Here is an 18,605-nt window from a genome sequence, read left to right as displayed (position 1 = left end):
AACAGAAATCATCCAATTTTTCCCAAAACCTAACTTACAGGCACTTTTCTATAATTTCGTTCTCTCTCCCAGAGCATCATTTTTACAAATAAATCATATATTCATAATCCTAAATTCATATAGAATCAAATAAGACCAATAATTCTCCAAACAGAAATAATTATAAAATTGCTCATAATCCTAAGGGATTCTTCCTCTACCAATTTCCCTCATGTAACTCTACATATAAATAATTCCATTTTCCCCCGTACCTGGATAAACAGCAGTTGAACTAAAATAGGAATCTCTTGGTCTCCTTCGAATCTCTTGGTCTCTTCCTCTAAATGCTCCTTGGTCTTCAGAGAAAAGAAGAGAAAAAGAAGAGAGAACAAAAGAGAATAAGAAGAGAGAATGAGAGATGTGTGAAAATGAGAGGCGAGGGGCGCTATTTATAGGATTTCAGGCTCACCTACCGGAACGGCCCGTTCCAAAAGTGGAACGCCCGTTCTGAACCCTTCAAACCTACGCAAATTTCTCAACTGGAACGGCCCGTTCTAAAACCGGAATGGCCCGTTCTCAAACCTGGCAGAACGGCCCGTTCTGCTTCCAGAACGGCCCGTTCTCCAAACTAGAATGGCCCGTTCTCCAATTGGAACGACCCGTTCTACCACTTTGTTTTCTAAGCATTCTCTTATTCCGGAATGGCCTGTTTCACTTTTGAAACGGCCCGTTCTGGGCAACGAATTGGACCCTTGGCCCAACGAAAAATTGGGATGTTACATAATTTTAAGCTTATTACTTCTAGAAAATAAAAAATTTATTTTTTTTCTTCTAAAATCTAAAACTACTATTTATGTTAAATAAACTAATATATGCACTAATTAATTAATAGAAAATTCATGAAACACACAAATATGAAAATATTCACACTTGAACTTGCTTACTATAATTTTAAAGACAATATACTAACATCTCTAAGTAGTTTATAAATATTTAAAAATAAATATTATTTATTTAAAATAATTGTTAAGATCGAAAATATTAATTTCAGAACGTTTAAATATATTTTAGTCCCTATAAGATGGGTGATTTTGATTTTAGTCTTTGTAAATTTTTTTCTTTATTTTTCATCCTTGTAAGATTTATAAAGATTGTTTCGTACTTGTAAAATAAGTAAAATATTTTTCTTTGATTTTCATCCCTCTAAAATATAAATTCATTAGTTTGATTATTTTAAGGTAGCTAAATAATATTTATTTTGAAAAACTAAAAAAAAATTAGAGGTGTTAAATATCAATACGATAATAGTACGTAATTGTTATAGGTGACACCTAAGATAATTCTTTATCTTTTTTTAAAAAAATTTAAAAGTAGTTAAAAATGATTACATAAAAAATAAGAATTAAAAATAAAAATTCAAATTTTAGAAAATAAAAATAAGAATTAAAAATAAGAAATTAAAAATAAGAATTAAAAATAAGAAATTTCTGACGGGTTTATATTTCCTTCAGAAATTTTGGACGGAAATATAAATCCGTCAGAAATTTCTGACAGAATATTCCATCAAAAATTTTCGATAAAAATATAAATCCGTTGAAAAATTCCTATAGATCCATATTCGTCAGAAATTTATATTTTTCTCGTAGAGTACGTTCTATTTTTGACAAAGATTATCATGTGACTGTGTATCAAATCTCATGTTATGTGTGACAAATTGAGAATAGTAAAAAAAATGAAAAAAAAAGTACCACCACCTATTTTTGACAAAGATTATCATGTGAGATAAAAATTAAACAAAGAGGGTAGGAAATAAATTAGATAAAATGTATATATGTACCATAAAGGGTTGAGGTGGAAAAAAAAGTAGTATCTTTCATTTTTGACAAAGATTTTCAAGTGAAATGAAAAATAAACAAAGAGTGTGAGATATATATTAGATAGAACGTAAATATGTAATATAAAAGGTAGAGAAGAAAAAAAAGGGGGAAAAGTAGTACATTTTATTTTTGACAAAGATTACTATGTGAGATAAAATTAAACAAAGATAATAGGAGATAGATTAGATAGAACATAAATATATAATATAAAGGATAGAGGAGAAAAAAAAAAAAAGAAAGAGAGAAAAAAGTAGTATCACAATGAAATAAAAATTAGACAATAGAGAAATGAGGGAAGAAAAAAAAGGAAGAGAGAAAAAAGTATTACCTTTTTGAAGACGATGATGATAAAATAAAAATTAGATAATAGAGAAATAAGAGTTAGATTAAATAGAATGTAGTGAGATATAATGTATAGAAAGTAAAGAGAAAATATGATAGAAGATAGAAGTTTATAGAATTTTTCACATAGACAAATATGCAGACATGACAACATGTAAAATTAGTTTTATAATAACGTGTCGACATAATAAAGTGTAGGTCAACTTTTATATATAAATAAATAGAATGACAATGATGGTAAAATAAAAATTAGATAATAGAGAAATAAGAGTTAGATTAAATAGAATGTGGAAAGATGTAATATATAGAAAGTAAAGAAAAAATATGATAGAAGATAGAAATTTAGACAAATATGCTAATATTACAACATGCAAAATTAGTTTTATAATAACTTGTCAATGTAATAGAGTGCAGCTCAACTTTTATATATAAAAATAAATAGATAAGAAATATATTATAGAATGTCACGCAAATAATTTTGCTGACATGACAACATTTTAGAGACATTTTGAGCTAATGTGTCGACGCAATAGAGAATAACTTGTATCAATCACATTTGATTTTACAGAAAATAGATATTCATATATCAGTTGTAACAAATCATAAAATAAAAAAAAGCAATTTCACAGTAAAAGAAAATTATTTTGTTAGTTTTTAAAATTGGTTATCAAATCTCAAATTATGTGAGTGGAATCAAATTAAAAAAAAAAACCTATCTAAAAATTAGTATTTAGACATGTCATGATATGAAACAACAGAAGAGCGATCATCGGGACGGAAAAAGGTGGTGACAACAGAGGAGCGATCATCCCACGTAAGTGACAAAGATAAGACTATTGCAATTTTTGCTTCAACAGAGAAGCTATGACTAGGAAGTATTTTGAGGATTTATAGGATGGGAAGGTGGCAAAGGCTAATAGATGCAACAGAAGAGCGACTATCGCAATTTTAGGAGATGAGAAATGAAGGAAGTCAATAGGTGGTGAGGGATAACTAAATGACGAAATATAATCATCAATTCTAGGAGTTAATTTAACTCCTACAAAATAATTAAATTTTTGGTAATTTTAAATTGCCATAATAGTTAAATATTTATTTATCCTTTATGTCACCTCGTGGATAACTTAATTAAAATATATTTTTATTTTTATTACAATAATTTTAAATATAAAAATAAAAGAATTAAAGAACTTACATTCAAAAAAGAAAATCGTAACTAGGCAGTTCTATGAAAACTTAACGCTCGCTCAAACTTCTTCTTCCATGCAGCATCCGAGTCCACTCATTTACAGATTGGCCTAGACTTGCTTTTCTTCACGACAGTGTCTTGATTTTCTTCTAAGTGCTTGTGCGAATGCCGGAGATTTGAATAATGCTTGCTTGATTTGGAGAGAATACGAGGTTTCTGGTTTTCCTTACAATGTAAAAAGTTACTTGAGGTAAGTTGTAAGCCTCTCCCTGCTTTTCCCTAACCTTGTATGAGTTTTTATTTAGTATCTATCTCTACCAAATTTGGATCCTCTCCTGCAATATTATCTTTTCAGCCTCTCTCTAACAACATTAATAACTATTAGATATATCTAATGGTTCAAATTTAATCTTATAATCAATAACTATCGGATGATCCAAATTCATCTCTGCCTCATGGGTGTGGCTGTTAACTAATTATTTGTATGGTTGTAGAATGTATCAGGCACTTTTGGCAGCAGGATATCATAGATCTGCTCACTTTATGCTTCACAAAGGGTGATGCACCTGATTTAATATTTACTTAACCTATTGATTATCATAGAAGATGTTGGTTCCAATTAATTATATTGAGGGTGGTCCTACTTGATTTAGAATAGGCCTGTAGCCGAGCTAAATGGTACTTTTGGGTTCTCATCTTATAGGCTAATTGTATCCCATATTATAGCCTTTCATTTGTGGCTTGGAAAGGTGCCTTTCGGATATGAAGAAGGCTTTTCACTTTTTCTCTTATAGTGTGTTAGAATAAGAAATTTAAATGAAATAATTTATTTGTTTTTTTTAAGAATTTTAAATATTTTGAAATGAAATGTGTTGTTTAAATGGATAATTTTTAAAAAAATTGAAATGCAATCATTTGTAAAAAATCTTTAAATTCTTTCAAAAGCAAATAAGAATTTGAAATTATTTATTTATTTTTTTATTTTATTTTATTTATATATCTTTTATCTCTTATGTTTTCTTTTGTTTCTCTCTCCTTTTTCCTTTTTTTTTCTCTCCCAAATTCTTTTCTTTCTTCTCTTTCTAATTTTTATCTCTTTTTTTCCCCTCTCTCTCCCCTCATTTCTCTTTTCTCTTCATCTCTCCCTCTTTCTATTGTATAATTTTTCTTTCTCTCTCTTGTTTTTTCTCCTACCTTTATCATCTCTCCTTCCAAATCCACATAAAAAATATTAATAATTTTTAATTATTAATATTATCTAATATTAATTTTAAAAATATTAAATATTTTAAAAATTGACTAACATTTATTATTATAAATTTTAATCTTAAAATTTCAATATATGTAGGTTATATATATATATATATATATATATATATATATTATATTTAAAATCAATTTTATTCATAATGAAAATCAAATTACCATATCTAAATTAAAATTTAATAAATTTTAATTGATTTATTTAAAAAAAACTTTTAAAGAATAATAAAAATTAAAATTAAAGTAATTCAAATTTAAGAAATTTTCAATTTCTAAAATTTCTTATTCAACCACATAAAGTGAATTTAGTTTTAGAATGTATTTAATATATTCTGGAAACTGAATTCTGAAACATTTATCTATTATTAAAAGTACGTTTGAAAAAAAATTATTGAAAAAATAGTTACTAAAGCCGGAAAGTCTATTGGGAAAAAATGGGACAGTAAAGAGAAGCTCTCTCGTGTTTATGCTTATAAAGTTTATCTAATATTGGTTTATTTATGTTAGAAAAATGAAATGAATTTAAGGTCCAAAATTTAAGCTCTCACTAGTACAAAAGACCCTTTTTACGTCGGTTATTTAGGGGTTTTTACGTCAGGGAAACGTCCGACGTAGAAGCGGGAGACGTAAAATTTACGTCGGGGGTCAAAAACCGACGTAAATTTACGTCGGACATACCCAGGTCCGACGTAAAAAATCGTAAAAATTTTAAAAAAAAAAAGAAAAATAATGCAGCAGAACGGCCCGTTCTGCTTGGAGAACGGCCCGTTCTCCTTGCAGAACGGGGGCATTCTGTTTGGAGAACGGCCTATACTGCTTGGAGGACGGGCCGTTCTCCTTGCAGAACGGGCCGTTCTCCTTGCAGAACGGCCCGTTCTGCTTCCCAGAAATCGCTTTTCTTCTGCGTTTTCCTCCCAGAATCGCTTTTCTTCCCAGAATCGCTTCTCTTCTCTGTTCTCCTCAGGCTTGGCTTCAGCCACTGGTTGTTCCTACTCAAAATATATAAAGAAACACACATAATAAGTTCAAAATACACATTTAGTCGTATGAACACAAACTGCTTGTTTTTGTCGTATGAACGGAGACTGAATGATAGAAAAATTATAAGGAAGGAAGGACCGAAGGAGTAGGAGGCGGAGGGATTTACACAACGAAGAGGAAGAGGGTTTACAGAGAAAAAAATGAAAAGTGAATGCGCGCGGTGTGCCTCGCGCTCTCTTATTCAAATTTGCGTCTTTTTTACGTCGGACCTGGTAGGGTGCGACGTAAATTTACGTCGCACCTGGGAAGGTGCGACGTAAATTTACGTCGCACCTGGGAAGGTGCGACGTAGATTGGACTTTTTACGTCGCACCTGGGAAGGTGCGACGTAGATTGGACTTTTTACGTCGGACCTTACCAGGTGCGACGTAAAAAAGTTCGCAAAAATTACAAAAATGCCACCGCATTTTTTTTACGTCGGATTTTCGTATTTCCGACGTAAAAGGGGTGACGTAATATACTTATTTTCTACTAGTGTCTGTGACCAATTACATGATATAAACAAGTGAAGGAAAATTGGTTGTCGATCATCCACATCATATATAAGAAGTATATTCCTTTTGGTACAAATCTAAAGAAATACAATAGGAGGGAGAGAGAAGATAGAGATGTGACACAAATCTCAAAAAATACAATAGAGGGGAAAGATCTAGAGAATTTTCGTGCTCAAAAGAGTCTTATTCAAAATTTCTCTGGCCGCCCTGGGAACTGTGCCCGAGGCTTCTATTTATAAGAATCAGAAGGGGGCTAGAACAGCCCATTCCGGATTCAGAACGCCCCGTTCTAGGCCATTCGTTATGTGCAAATTACAAACTTTGGAACGACTTGTTCTTAAAATGGAACGGTCCATTCCAGAGTGGAAATTAACACAAAGTTGCCCTCTCCAGAACGGCCCGTTCCAAATTTGACTTGTTTGGAATGACCCGTTCTGGTATTGGAACGCCCCGTTCCAGCCTAGGACTCTTTTGGTGCTTTAGTCACGTTGGAACGACTTGTTCTGATATTGGAACGGCCCGTTCCGGGGTTCGGAACGGCCCATTCCGATTTTGGCATAGCCCGTTCCGAGCTACTAAAACTACCTTATTTGGCCTTTAGGCCTTCTGATGTCCTGTCTTGTTGCTTGCCTGCTTCGGGAGCTCCTTCCCTTCACAACGGAGGTCCATTTCCTTGTTTGTGTGCCTCCGGACGAAATTGAGTGTCTACAAACCTTAATTTTAGATCGAATCATAAGCCACCTTTGAATTAATGGTCTATCATATTTTCATGACTAGTTGACATAAATAATGATTTATTTATGTTGGCTTTAAGTATGTAATAGATTATATTGGTGTTGGGATTATTTTATGATATTTATTTGAGGGGATTATTTTATAAGTGTTATTTTTATAAGGTTATTACATAAGTATACTCCATAATGATGAGATATTATCCGTTTTGTACCTAAGCCTTCACTGTTTTGCTTTTGGTCATCACCCAAATGGTCTCTCTATCATTCACGGATGCATGTATTAGCTTGTGGGGGCAGTTGCCCCCACTAACTTTTCAATTTTTTTCAATAATATATATAATATTATATTATCTTCACTTAAAATCTAAAAACAGAAGAAAAAAAACTAAAAAAGTTACAATATTAAAATTTAATTTGAATCTTGCTGCAGTTATCTTTGTGTGAGAAGGAAGATTTTTAAAAAAATATTTTAATATGTTACAAAAATTAACAACAAATTACATATTTTAGAAGAAAAAAAAAAGTTGTTATGCATTTAAATTGTAAATCAAGATAAAAAAATTATAAATTAATAATGTATGTATTTTAAGTATAAAAAAAACATAAGTTGTTATTAATCTCTTTTTGAATATTTTATATTTTTTTCCTATTTTATTTGTACTTTTTTCAATTCTTTTTCGTATTTTGAGATTCTCCTCTACCTTTAACATATTTTAAAGTGTAAAATTGTGAAATTGGAGAGAAAAAGAAAAAAAACAAACTTCTTCTTCCATCTCTACTCCTTGTTTGAATAGTTAAACTATACATTTAAAGAGATATCTTTGAGGTTAGTGTATTTAAAGTTATTATTTTTATATTACTTTATTTGAACTATTTTTTATTTTCAATGAAAATTTAGTATTTTAATTTTTATTTACTCAAACTATTTTTATGTTTAGAAGAAACATTATATGTTATGAACATTACATTAGTTAAAATTATATTGCTTTTAGTTACTTGTATATATAGAGGGATTTTTGATATTACTGAAAATGAACAAATTATTTAATGTGTTCTAACTATGAATAAAACTCGTACATAACAATTATGATATGTATTTGTCTTTATAGAAATTTTATTTTATATTTTGACAAATTTATGTATTTAAATATTGCCGCCACTATTTAAGATTTCTAGATCTGTCACTACTCTTTATCATTTAAGTATATGTTTGTTTGTGTTATATAAGTTGTTATTTTTTATCTTATTTTATCGATGTGAGATTTGTTTGTATCTCAACAATTAGAAGTAGAATACTCATATTTTTTCTAGCAAGGACCGTGCTGCTTCGGAGACTATTTTGTAACTATTCCATATTTTTTAAAAGAAATCCCTGCTTTTGCAGAAGAAACGAAACAAGGGAAAAAAGTGTTCATATTAGCTTTGAATGAAGTCTTAAAGTAAACCCAACTTGACTACACCCAAAGCAAAAGGAAAGTCATCAATGTGTTTGTTAAACACAATTATGAGAAATCAAGTAAAGAATCTTTCCACAAAATAAAAGTAAAAATCCAAAGCCACAATTAGAGGCTTTTATTATTCTTTACTGCCTGTCCTAGCTGTAAAGTTAGGAATAATGCTCTCACCAGACACGCTTCAGTGGAAAAATCGTGTGTTCATATTAGTTTGTGTAATTTATAATATTTTTTTTCACATGTATATTTAAGACGTGTAACAGTTAAATAACATCACGACACTGGTAACTATTTGTGAACCAAAATTAATACTCATTAGACATAAGATTATTCACATAGCATTTTAAATACTGTGTTTTTTTGTGAATTGAATACTGTGTTTCTTTAATATTTGAATGCAGGTAGATGTAACAAATTTATGTAAAAAAATTATAAGTAGTGAGATGGTACATCTTTATCTCACATCTTACATTGTAATGAGCATAAATAATTTTTTTTATAACCTTCCAGTATTATATGAATAATTATCTTATTCTCTTAGGTGGAGAAAACAGGGCAATAGAAAACTAAAATGTGTTGAAATTAGCTTTTTAATAAAGTGGAAAACTGAAGCCAACTTCACTGCACCGGAAGCAACATGGATGTCATGGAAAAGTGAAAATTATTGCAACTTAATTTCTTCCGAATTAGGGGCTTTTATTTTAATTACATTGTCTTCCTTCAAATATTACCACAGCATCAACATCACTACCACACTTTCTTTGAATCCTGAAACAGTAATTGTTCTTGCTTTACACCTTGGCAGTAATACTAATTAATGCAAATCATTGCATTTGCCAATAATTTCAATTGCTTCTGGTTACATAATGAAGAGGAGAAACTATAGATAACCATAATTATTGTAACACGAATACGTTTTGGCAAATCAATAACAACAGTCTAGAATGCCCAAAGCACAAGACACGTTTCAGTGGAAAAATAGTGTTTTCATACTAGCTTTATGATTAAGTAAAAATATGAGGACCCAACTTGGACTTCATGCCATAGTGACAATTGCAACTTAATTTCGTCTGAATCTGAGTGCAAAGTGTGAGAAACTTGGTAGAACCTGCCAAGAAGAATTTCTCTTGTTTGCAAGAGATATTCGCCTAAATACATAATCAACCAACTTCATTTAACCCTCAAACCTTGTATTTCTTCACTGTCCACCCTTTATTTGTATCCAGAGTCACCTGTTCTTGCTTTTGCATTCGCATCTTTACACAAATTCTAATACACATCTTTCATTCTCTACAGGTTTGACAATTGCAATGGCTTCCAATGCCATCATCCAATGCAGCTCCTCTTCATCTCATCCGATGAGGACATATGATGTGTTTGTGAGCTTCCGTGGTGAAGACACACGCAACAACTTCACTTCTTTTCTCTGTCGTGATCTCAGTAGAAATGGCATTGAGGCCTTCAAAGATGATACACATCTCCCCAAAGGTGAATCAATAGCACCCGAGTTACTACAAGCCATTGAAGGGTCTCGCATTTTCATTGTGGTCTTCTCCAACAACTATGCTTCCTCCACTTGGTGCTTGCGTGAATTAGCACACATATGCAATTGCATTCAAACTTCACAAAGGCCTGTCCTTCCTATATTTTATGATGTTGATCCTTCAGAGGTTCGAAAACAAAGCGGATGTTATGAAAAAGCCTTTTCCAAACATGAAGATAAAGAGAAGACAGAGGAAGTTCAGAGATGGAGAGAAGCTCTCACACGAGTGTCCAATCTCTCTGGCTGGGATATCCGAAACAAGTAATTAATCTTCTCTCATTTCATGATGTTGGATCTTCATTTATTACCTATACACACCCTACCTTATATGCATGTGCATATATTCACCATTACATTATCACTTCGTTTTCTTGTTTTTACTAACCCTTTCTAAAATAAGGTTGAGATAGGTTGAATTGGTAACATGTAGATTTTTTTTATAAACAAATACGTGTTAAATGTAATTAGCATTTAAAAAGGGAAGAATAACTCTGATATTTTCATTTCCTCTATTTGGTTCTCAATGTGTTAATTTGACATTCTTCATTTTTTTTTTCAAATTTCAGGCCACAATATGTAGTGATTGAAGAAATTATTCAAAAGATAACAAACATTCTGGGTCATAAATTTTCAAGTCTTTCAAAAGATAATTTAGTTGGGATGGAATCTCGTGTTAAAAAATTATTAAAGATATTGTGTTTGGAGTCGATTAATGATGTTCGAGTTATTGGAGTTACTGGGATGGGCGGAATAGGAAAAACAACTATTGCTCAATCTTTATATGAAAGAATCTCTCATCAATATGATTTTTGTTGTTTTATTGATGTGAGCAAAATTTATCAAGATTCTAGCACTATAGGTGTACAAAAAGAGATACTTTCTCAATGTCTAAAAGAAAAGAATCTTAAGATTTCTAATGCTTCTGATGGAACATACTTAGTATGGACAAGGTTACGCCATGCAAGGGCACTTATTGTTCTAGATAATGTTGATCAAGATAGGCAACTAAATATGTTTACAGGGAATAGGGAGACTCTATTACGTGAATGCTTAGGTGGAGGGACTAGAATTATCATAATTTCTAGGGATGAACATATATTGAGAACACATGGAGCAGATGATGTTTATCAAGTCCAACCGTTAAATGACGAAGATGCTATTCAATTATTTTACAAATATGCTTTCAAAGGTAATGATATTATGAGTGATTATGAAGAGATGACAAATGATGCACTATCACATGTTCAAGGCCATCCTTTGGCAATTCAAGTATTGGGCTCATCTTTGTTTGGTAGAAATATCTCACAGTGGAAAAGTGCATTGGCTAGGCTTGGAGAAAATAAAAGTGCAAATGTTATGGATGTCCTGCGATTAAGTTTTGATAACTTGGATAACCTAGACAAGGAGATATTTCTAGATATTTCTTGCTTCTTAAATGAGTTTAAAGAGAAACATGTGTTGGAGATTCTAGTTTTTCGTGGATTTCATCCTGAATATGGTCTACGTGTTCTTGTTGACAAATCGCTCATAACCATTGAGTATGGGTGTATTTTTATGCACAACTTGTTGATAGATTTGGGAAGGTGTATTGTTCGAGAAAAATCACCTAAGGAACCAAGAAAGTGGAGTAGGTTGTGGGATTACCAAGATCTTCACAAAGTTATGTCAGATAATATGGTAAAATATTATTTGAGTTTTTAAAGTGTTAGGTTGTCATTTTTCTACAATCTTTAAATGCTCCCAAAGATCTAACATTTTCTTCCCTATTTACATTATTATAGGAATCTGAAAATCTTGAGGTCATTGCTATTGAAGGTTGTATAGTGAAGTTTGATGAAACAACAATGAGGGCTGATGCTCTATCAAAAATAAGTAAACTTAAGTTTCTCAAACTTCAATTTATGGACTTTTGTGGAAGCCTCGATCATCTTTCTAATGAGTTAGGATATCTTGAATGGAAAGAATATCCTTTTAAGAGTTTGCCTCCGAGTTTTCAACCGAACAACCTTGTTAAGTTGTCTCTATGTAGGAGCAATATCAAACAACTGTGGAAAGATAGAAAGGTGTGTAGATTGTGAATCTAGCTTTTTTATTTTTGTTTTTTTTCTTCTTTCCAATAATCAACTAAAAATACAAACTCTCTTATGTTATTTACTTTTTCTCATATTAACTAAAGAAAGAAAATAAATTCTGAATGTCATTATTAACTTTGTTTCCAACTATTGTCCCTTTACTGCAGTCTCTACCCAATTTGAAACATTTGGATCTATCTGAATCCAAAAGCCTAATGAAGGTACCAGATCTTGGGGAGGCCTTCAATCTTAGGTTGTTGAATTTGAGTGGATGCGAAAAATTGAGGCAGCTTCATCCATCCATTGGTCTTCTAAGAAAGTTGACTTTTTTGAATTTAGAAGAATGTACAAGTCTTATCAAGATAACAGAATTAAGAGAGAACCTAAATCTTGAAAGACTAAATCTTCGAGGATGTATACAACTCAAGGAGTTTAATATATCCATTGGTTTTATGCAAAAGCTTACCCATTTAGATTTGAGTGGGTGTAAAAATCTAGTAAGCTTACCCGATAGCATATTGTGCCTAAATTCTCTAGAATATTTGAATCTCTCTGGCTGTCAAAAATTGTTAAATATATCAAGGAATGAAGAGCAAATGAAGAAGCTTTGTATAGATGAATCTCCGATTTGTTCGCACTCAACAAATGAAGAGCATTTGTTGCATTCTAGAGTACGTACAGGTTCAGTTAGTCGGTTGTTGCCTCCCTCGCCTACACTTGGTTGTATGCTTCAACTTCATCTAAGTTTCTGCAATTTAGTTGAAATACCTGATGCTATTGGAAATTTACATTTCTTAGAAATCCTAAATTTAAAGGGAAACAATTTTTCCACACTGCCTAGCCTCAAGGAGCTTTCCAAGCTGCAACTTTTAAATTTAAAGTATTGTAGGCAGTTGAAATATTTGCCTGAGCTTCCTTCACGAACTGACCTGTCATCTAAAAGAATACTTAAACACTCTTTTAATACAAAAAAAAAGCCATGGGCATTGGAGACATTTCTAACTTACATGGAAGCAGGATTAATTACTTTTGGTTGTCCAGAATTAATTGAATTGGAACGTTGCACTAGCATGGCTTTATCATGGACACTACAAATTCTACTTGAGGTGTGTCCACTCCTTCCTTTCTCTCTTTTTCTTTGTGTGTGTGTGTGTGGGAACCAGGTACTAACACGTAGCTCTGTCTGCGGTACTACTACTAGCGTCACTACCAATACAAACTTCCGTTTCCTCCACCCTTTTTGTATCCTCGGCGCATTTCAAGTATTATTGGAGGAAGTGAAATACCTAATTGGTTCAACAATCATCACGAAGGCATGGGCAGTTTAATAACCATAGATGAATCTCCCCTTATGCAGAAAGGCAATAATTGCATTGCTCTTGCTTGTTGTGTAGTATTTGGACCTCCTTCTCGAAGAAAAGCTCCTCGAACTCCAAATATACGCTCACTTTATCATAGCATTTTTGTTCCCTTTCTTTGGGCTGAAGATCGAATTACGGAAGATCACTTGTGGTGGTTTTATGTTCCAAGTGAAGGCTATATTTGGTCAACCAATGTTCGAAGTGGAGGCCATATTTGGTCAACCAAGTATGAACATTTGCAATTGCAATTTCTCATACTCGAGAAGTCGGACGGTGACATTTGGAGTTTTGACGTGAAGAAATATGGGTATCGTTGGGTATATGAGAAGGACTTACAAGTATCAAACTTGACAATGATATGCAGCCAGTGAGCTTGGAAGCACAACTTTTTGGCAATTGAAGAGAACAAGTAGCAACTTCATTTCAGCTACACTTTCATCATATAGAAGGATTGGAGGCATAATTGAATATGGATGCAAGATTTGCAGCATTACATCAAACAAAGATGCACAGTAGAATTCAAATTCACAATGACTTCAGGGATGTGCAGTCCAATCTTTTCTATGAAAGCTCCACTAATGTTAAAATTAGTGCTACTTTGTTTGAATAAACTCATGATAGAAGAAATGATCATGTTCATGGTATTCTATTTTTAATTAAAAATATAATGTAGCTCTTTTGTCGCTATCATAATTTCCTAAATAATCCCTTTTCATTTTTAGTTTGTCATTGCATATTATTTGGTTTCTAAATTTATGAATCTCACAACAAGTAAATTCTTGTGTTAACTCTATTTGACCAATTTTACTTGTGACTCTTAGGTGGTACTTAACATTTTCATGAGTGTCCTTTCACTCAACTTATTAAGATGACTCTTTGGCAAATGGAGAAAGGATGCTCCAAATTCTCATTGGAAAACAGAATCAAGTTGTTGCATAATCAATTTCCACCTCTTGAACCTGTAGGATCCTTCTGTTGGTAATCATATGGTTCTTTTTCTTTTGATTGTAATGTTTACCAGAGGTTAATTGATACAATTTCTAATCTTTTTTTATATTGACATATAATATTATTATACTTCTGTTGGTTGGCATAGAGTTTAAAAAAACGATTCCCTGTAGGCCTGTATATGTCAATGTAATAATGAGGACATCAAACAAAGGAATAAGATTGTAGACTAATTGGAAAGAAAATGAGGGAAAATATATTTGAAGTTTGACTTGCCTTTTATGCATTTAAGTCTTATATACTTGAAACAAATAGAATCTATTTCATATTTCATATTTTGATCCAAACAGTCATTGTCCTGTCCTCTGATTTTTGAGGGATTGACTAGATTCAATGATTTTGATTCATAATAAAAGAATGGAAAAACCAAATGCATTATTTGCTATAGTGATTTGAAAACTAAATTGAAGATTGAACAGACAAGGCAAATGCTTCTGGATAATATTTTGATGCTTGAAGTTGCCATATTTTTGTTTTCTTCTTTCATGTGTTGTGTACTTAACAAAAATTCAATCTGTTGCAGATTTTGATCCAGGCAGATTTTCCCCTGTGGTCTAACATGTGAGGGCTTTACAGTTTCAAAGAAAAGTAAAAATAAAAAAGAATGAAGTGACATTGCCCAACACTCTCTCTGTTGCAACATTATGAGAACAGGATGAAAGACTGACAAGAAGACCACTATATCAATGTTTGTTTGATTCATTAAGTTAAATTTATGACTAAATACATAAATGTTTTGAATACAAGAATACAAACCCGTATCATATTCTTTAATTTTCTTTGAAGTTAATAACTTCTAATTTCTTCCGTAGCATTTGTTGATGACTGTGAAATTGATAGAAGTATATTAAAATTGATAGAATAAATGTCTTTTATCCTTTTCGAAGACAATCATCTAAAAATTGATAGAAGTATGTTAAAATATTGTTGGCTATTGAAATTTTTCTAATTGTCAAAATAAAATATTTTAAAGTCTTTACAATTTTTTATTTAATTTATAAATTTCGTTAAAAGTTATTTGTGTTTAGGAAAAAAGTAAATTGTATAGACAAATAATGTTTGTTTGTTAATTTAGTCTTAATTTATTTTTAGCTTTACTAAATGACTAGTTTTAGTATTTAAACACTTGTAGCATTTTCAATGTGTGTAAAACTAACTTCATAACTCAAATATATCAAATCAGTTTTTGACCTGTTTCGTATGTGGGAATTTGCAGATTTTTAATTTCACCTGTTATATTATTTTAATCATACACCTATCTTCTATGTTCTGTTTCCAATAACTATCAATAGTAAAATATATTCAAATCATAGAGTTTACAGTATATTTTTCTAATGCATTCAAGTCTTTCGTATTTTGATCCAAAAGATCATTGCTCTATGCTCTGATATTTGATGGCTTTCAAGGATTTTGATTCATAACGAACGAATAGGAAAAAAAATACATTACCGAACACTATTTGCTTCAATTTTGGAAACTAAATTGAAGATTGAATAGACAAAGCAAATGCAGTCGCTATATTTTGAATCTGTTGCAGATTTTGATCCGAACACAAGTACACTTTCAGCTCTCTTCACGAACTGACTTGCACTCAAAAACTTATTTACCACTATGGCCAATCATAACACTTCCTTTTGACGTGAGATTAAATATTTTCAATTGCACAAAATTAGTTGAGAGGGAACACTGCTCTAGCATGATTTTGTCATGGATGATAAAATTTGTTCAGGTGTGTAGCTCCTACCTTTTTCTTGTGTGCAGGAGCCAGGAATTAACATAAAACCCATATTTTATAAAATACTTTTAATTACAGAAACAGTTAAAATATATATTTTCTCTAATACTTTCTATAACAAAATATCATAAAAATATACATTTCTCTCATAAATATTATACAAAATAATTTCTTAAACATTTTATTAAAACACTCATAATTAAAAGTCTCCAAAATATTTTATAAAATTTCTTTTAATTAATCAAAATATCCTTTTAATAATTTTGGGGTGTTACAAACTACATAACAACAGCATAAAAACAAAGGGAATGACACTACAAAAAAAATTGGATTTAGCGACCACCAAAATTGGTCGCTAAATTGCTAAAATCGGTCGCTATTTGCCTTAGCGACCGAATTTAAGTAGTTGCAAAAACCCTAGTCGCAAAGCTATATAGCGACCAAAAAATTTTCGGTCGCTAAAATTTTGGTTTAGCGACCGAAAATTTTGGTCGCAAAATGGTTGCAATGATTTTGGTCGCTGATGTGTATGGGGACCAAATTAGTGACCGAATAAATCGGTCGCTAAAAATTTATTTTTTAAATTATTAAATTTTATAGACGTTGCAAATTCGATCGCTACGAAATACTCATATTTGGCCTTTCAAGGATTCTATTTCACAATACTTCACTTTTCAGCATGTTTTTTCCTTAATTACACAATTTTTGAGAAACTTCCCAGAAGGTCACCCATCCCTATATTACTCCAAGTCAAGCACGCTTAACTGTGGAGTTCTTATGAGATAAGCTACAGAAAGGCATATGCATATTGTCAGTATATGTAGTTCAAATTAATTCATTTAAGTCATCCTCAAATATACAATCTCATACTTATACTATCTTTGGATCCCTCTCATTTCGGTGTATCCGAACCGTTATAAAAATATAATAATATATTTAATAATTATATTACTAATAATAATTATTATATTATATTTAATTAATCTTTATTTATATATACTTACTTTTATAATTAACAATCTACTATTATTTCTATTTAAAATTAATATTATGATACAATTTAAATTATATATTATAAATTTAAAAATTTAAATAATAATTTTTATATTTTAAAATGAGAAGGGTTATAATAACACTGATATAACTTTTACTAAGTATTACATTATTCAATAACTTTATATTAAATGTGAATTTTGTAAATCCAACCATTAAATTGAAAGTTCATATCACTTTATATTTTTATATCAAGTTTTGTTAAAATTGAACAACAACTTGAAGGTAATCAAAGTGCTCATATTTTAATATATTTTGAAATGTATATGTTACGTCAATTTTATTTTACAAGAATGAAATATCAAATCATGTTGAATTCATATAAAATTTTGTTTATATGATCTAAGAGGAAAAAACTTTCAATCTAACGGTTGAATTTATAAAATTCACATTTAATATAAAGTTATTGAGCGATGTAATACTTAGTAAAAGTTACACCTGTGTTATTATAACACTTCTCTTTTAAAATATTATTTTTATAAATTAAATTTTAACATTTTAAATAAATTATTAATTAACTTAATATATTTATTCATCTTAAATCTAAGATATAAAATTTAAAAAATATATTTATCCTTGTTTTATTTTTTAATTATCAACCATTAATAAAATACTAATTTAAAATCTTATCAAGTTATATCATAATATTTTCATATCATGTTTAAAACCAGATATTAGTTATAAAATATGTTAATTTGTGTTGGAATTTTATTTCAACATGAAACTTTAAAATAAATGCGAATAAAAAAAACTCCGTTAAAACAGTCACGTATTCTATTTGATAGAGAAAAAAGCAAGGAAACACATTGTGATGTATTCAAAACTGATCAAAAAGAACCAGCGGATGGTTTGCCCAATTAGTTAAGGGGAAAGACTTAAGATTTTCTCCACGTAAGTATGTGTGTGGATTCAAGCTCTATTGTCAGCAATTTTAGCCTTTTTAAACAAAGCAGGTGTAATTGTAATTAAAAGGAGGTGTATATATCATAAGTTAAATACTATGAATATCTATGAGTAAATTAAAATCAAAGGATAATAATTTTTTTAAATTACTAAAAAATATTTCATTTTATAATTGTTTCACAAATTCTTACTAATTTTTGTATAAGTCAATTGTTTTTAAACAATGAAACTAGCACGATTATATCAGTTGAATTGAATGATTAAGCCTAACTTTTAAAATAACAATTGAAATAAAATAAGATTCATGAAAATAATTTCAAAATATATTAGGTAAATAATTTTTATATATAATAAAATTAAAGACAAGGATTAAAATAATCAATGGAGTTAATGTAATATTCATTTATAAATATTTAAATAAATTATAAGTAGCAAGGTATTATTTAATTGATGTTTAAAATAAAATATTTTATAATATCTAAATGAATTGATTTTTAAGATAAACTATTATATACATATTTAATTAATATAATTTTAAAATATATATGTATAATTAG

At 30.3% G+C, this 18,605-nt stretch overlaps 1 protein-coding gene across 6 annotated transcripts; it reads left to right on the top strand.

Annotated features, from left to right (window-relative positions):
- The first annotated feature begins 3,424 nt into the window (after positions 1 to 3,424).
- LOC109807890 (TMV resistance protein N) lies at positions 3,425 to 15,142 on the top strand. Of its 6 annotated transcripts, none has more exons than XM_029273352.2 (6): positions 3,425 to 3,637; positions 9,670 to 10,177; positions 10,483 to 11,593; positions 11,698 to 11,979; positions 12,156 to 13,094; positions 13,190 to 14,036. In XM_029273352.2, exons 2-6 carry the CDS (start codon positions 9,684 to 9,686, stop codon positions 13,718 to 13,720), a joined length of 3,357 nt encoding a protein of 1,118 aa, XP_029129185.1. In that variant the 5' UTR covers positions 3,425 to 3,637; positions 9,670 to 9,683; the 3' UTR covers positions 13,721 to 14,036. The 6 variants fall into 6 exon arrangements, 3 of the variants coding, with proteins under 3 accessions (XP_029129185.1, XP_029129184.1, XP_029129183.1); XR_014428665.1 differs by lacking the exons at positions 3,425 to 3,637; positions 13,190 to 14,036 and adding exons at positions 14,171 to 14,310; positions 14,881 to 15,142 and having other exon boundaries at positions 9,278 to 10,177; XM_029273351.2 differs by lacking the exon at positions 3,425 to 3,637 and adding an exon at positions 9,278 to 9,563.
- Positions 15,143 to 18,605: the final 3,463 nt, after the last annotated feature.

Source organism: Cajanus cajan, chromosome 8 (genome assembly GCF_000230855.2).
Source record: "Cajanus cajan strain Asha chromosome 8, NIPB_CcT2T_4, whole genome shotgun sequence".
Lineage (NCBI taxonomy): Eukaryota > Viridiplantae > Streptophyta > Magnoliopsida > Fabales > Fabaceae > Cajanus > Cajanus cajan.
This window is presented reverse-complemented; position numbering and strand designations above follow the sequence as displayed.

Excerpts from the sequence above, each read along its gene's own strand:
- LOC109807890 (XM_029273352.2), top strand. The coding sequence starts at position 9,684 with ATGGCTTCCAATGCCATCATCCAATGCAGCTCCTCTTCATCTCATCCG. Across the intron at positions 11,980-12,155 it reads AACTGTGGAAAGATAGAAAG|TCTCTACCCAATTTGAAACA; the intron begins GTGTGTAGATTG and ends CCTTTACTGCAG. Across the intron at positions 13,095-13,189 it reads CACTACAAATTCTACTTGAG|CGTCACTACCAATACAAACT; the intron begins GTGTGTCCACTC and ends TACTACTACTAG.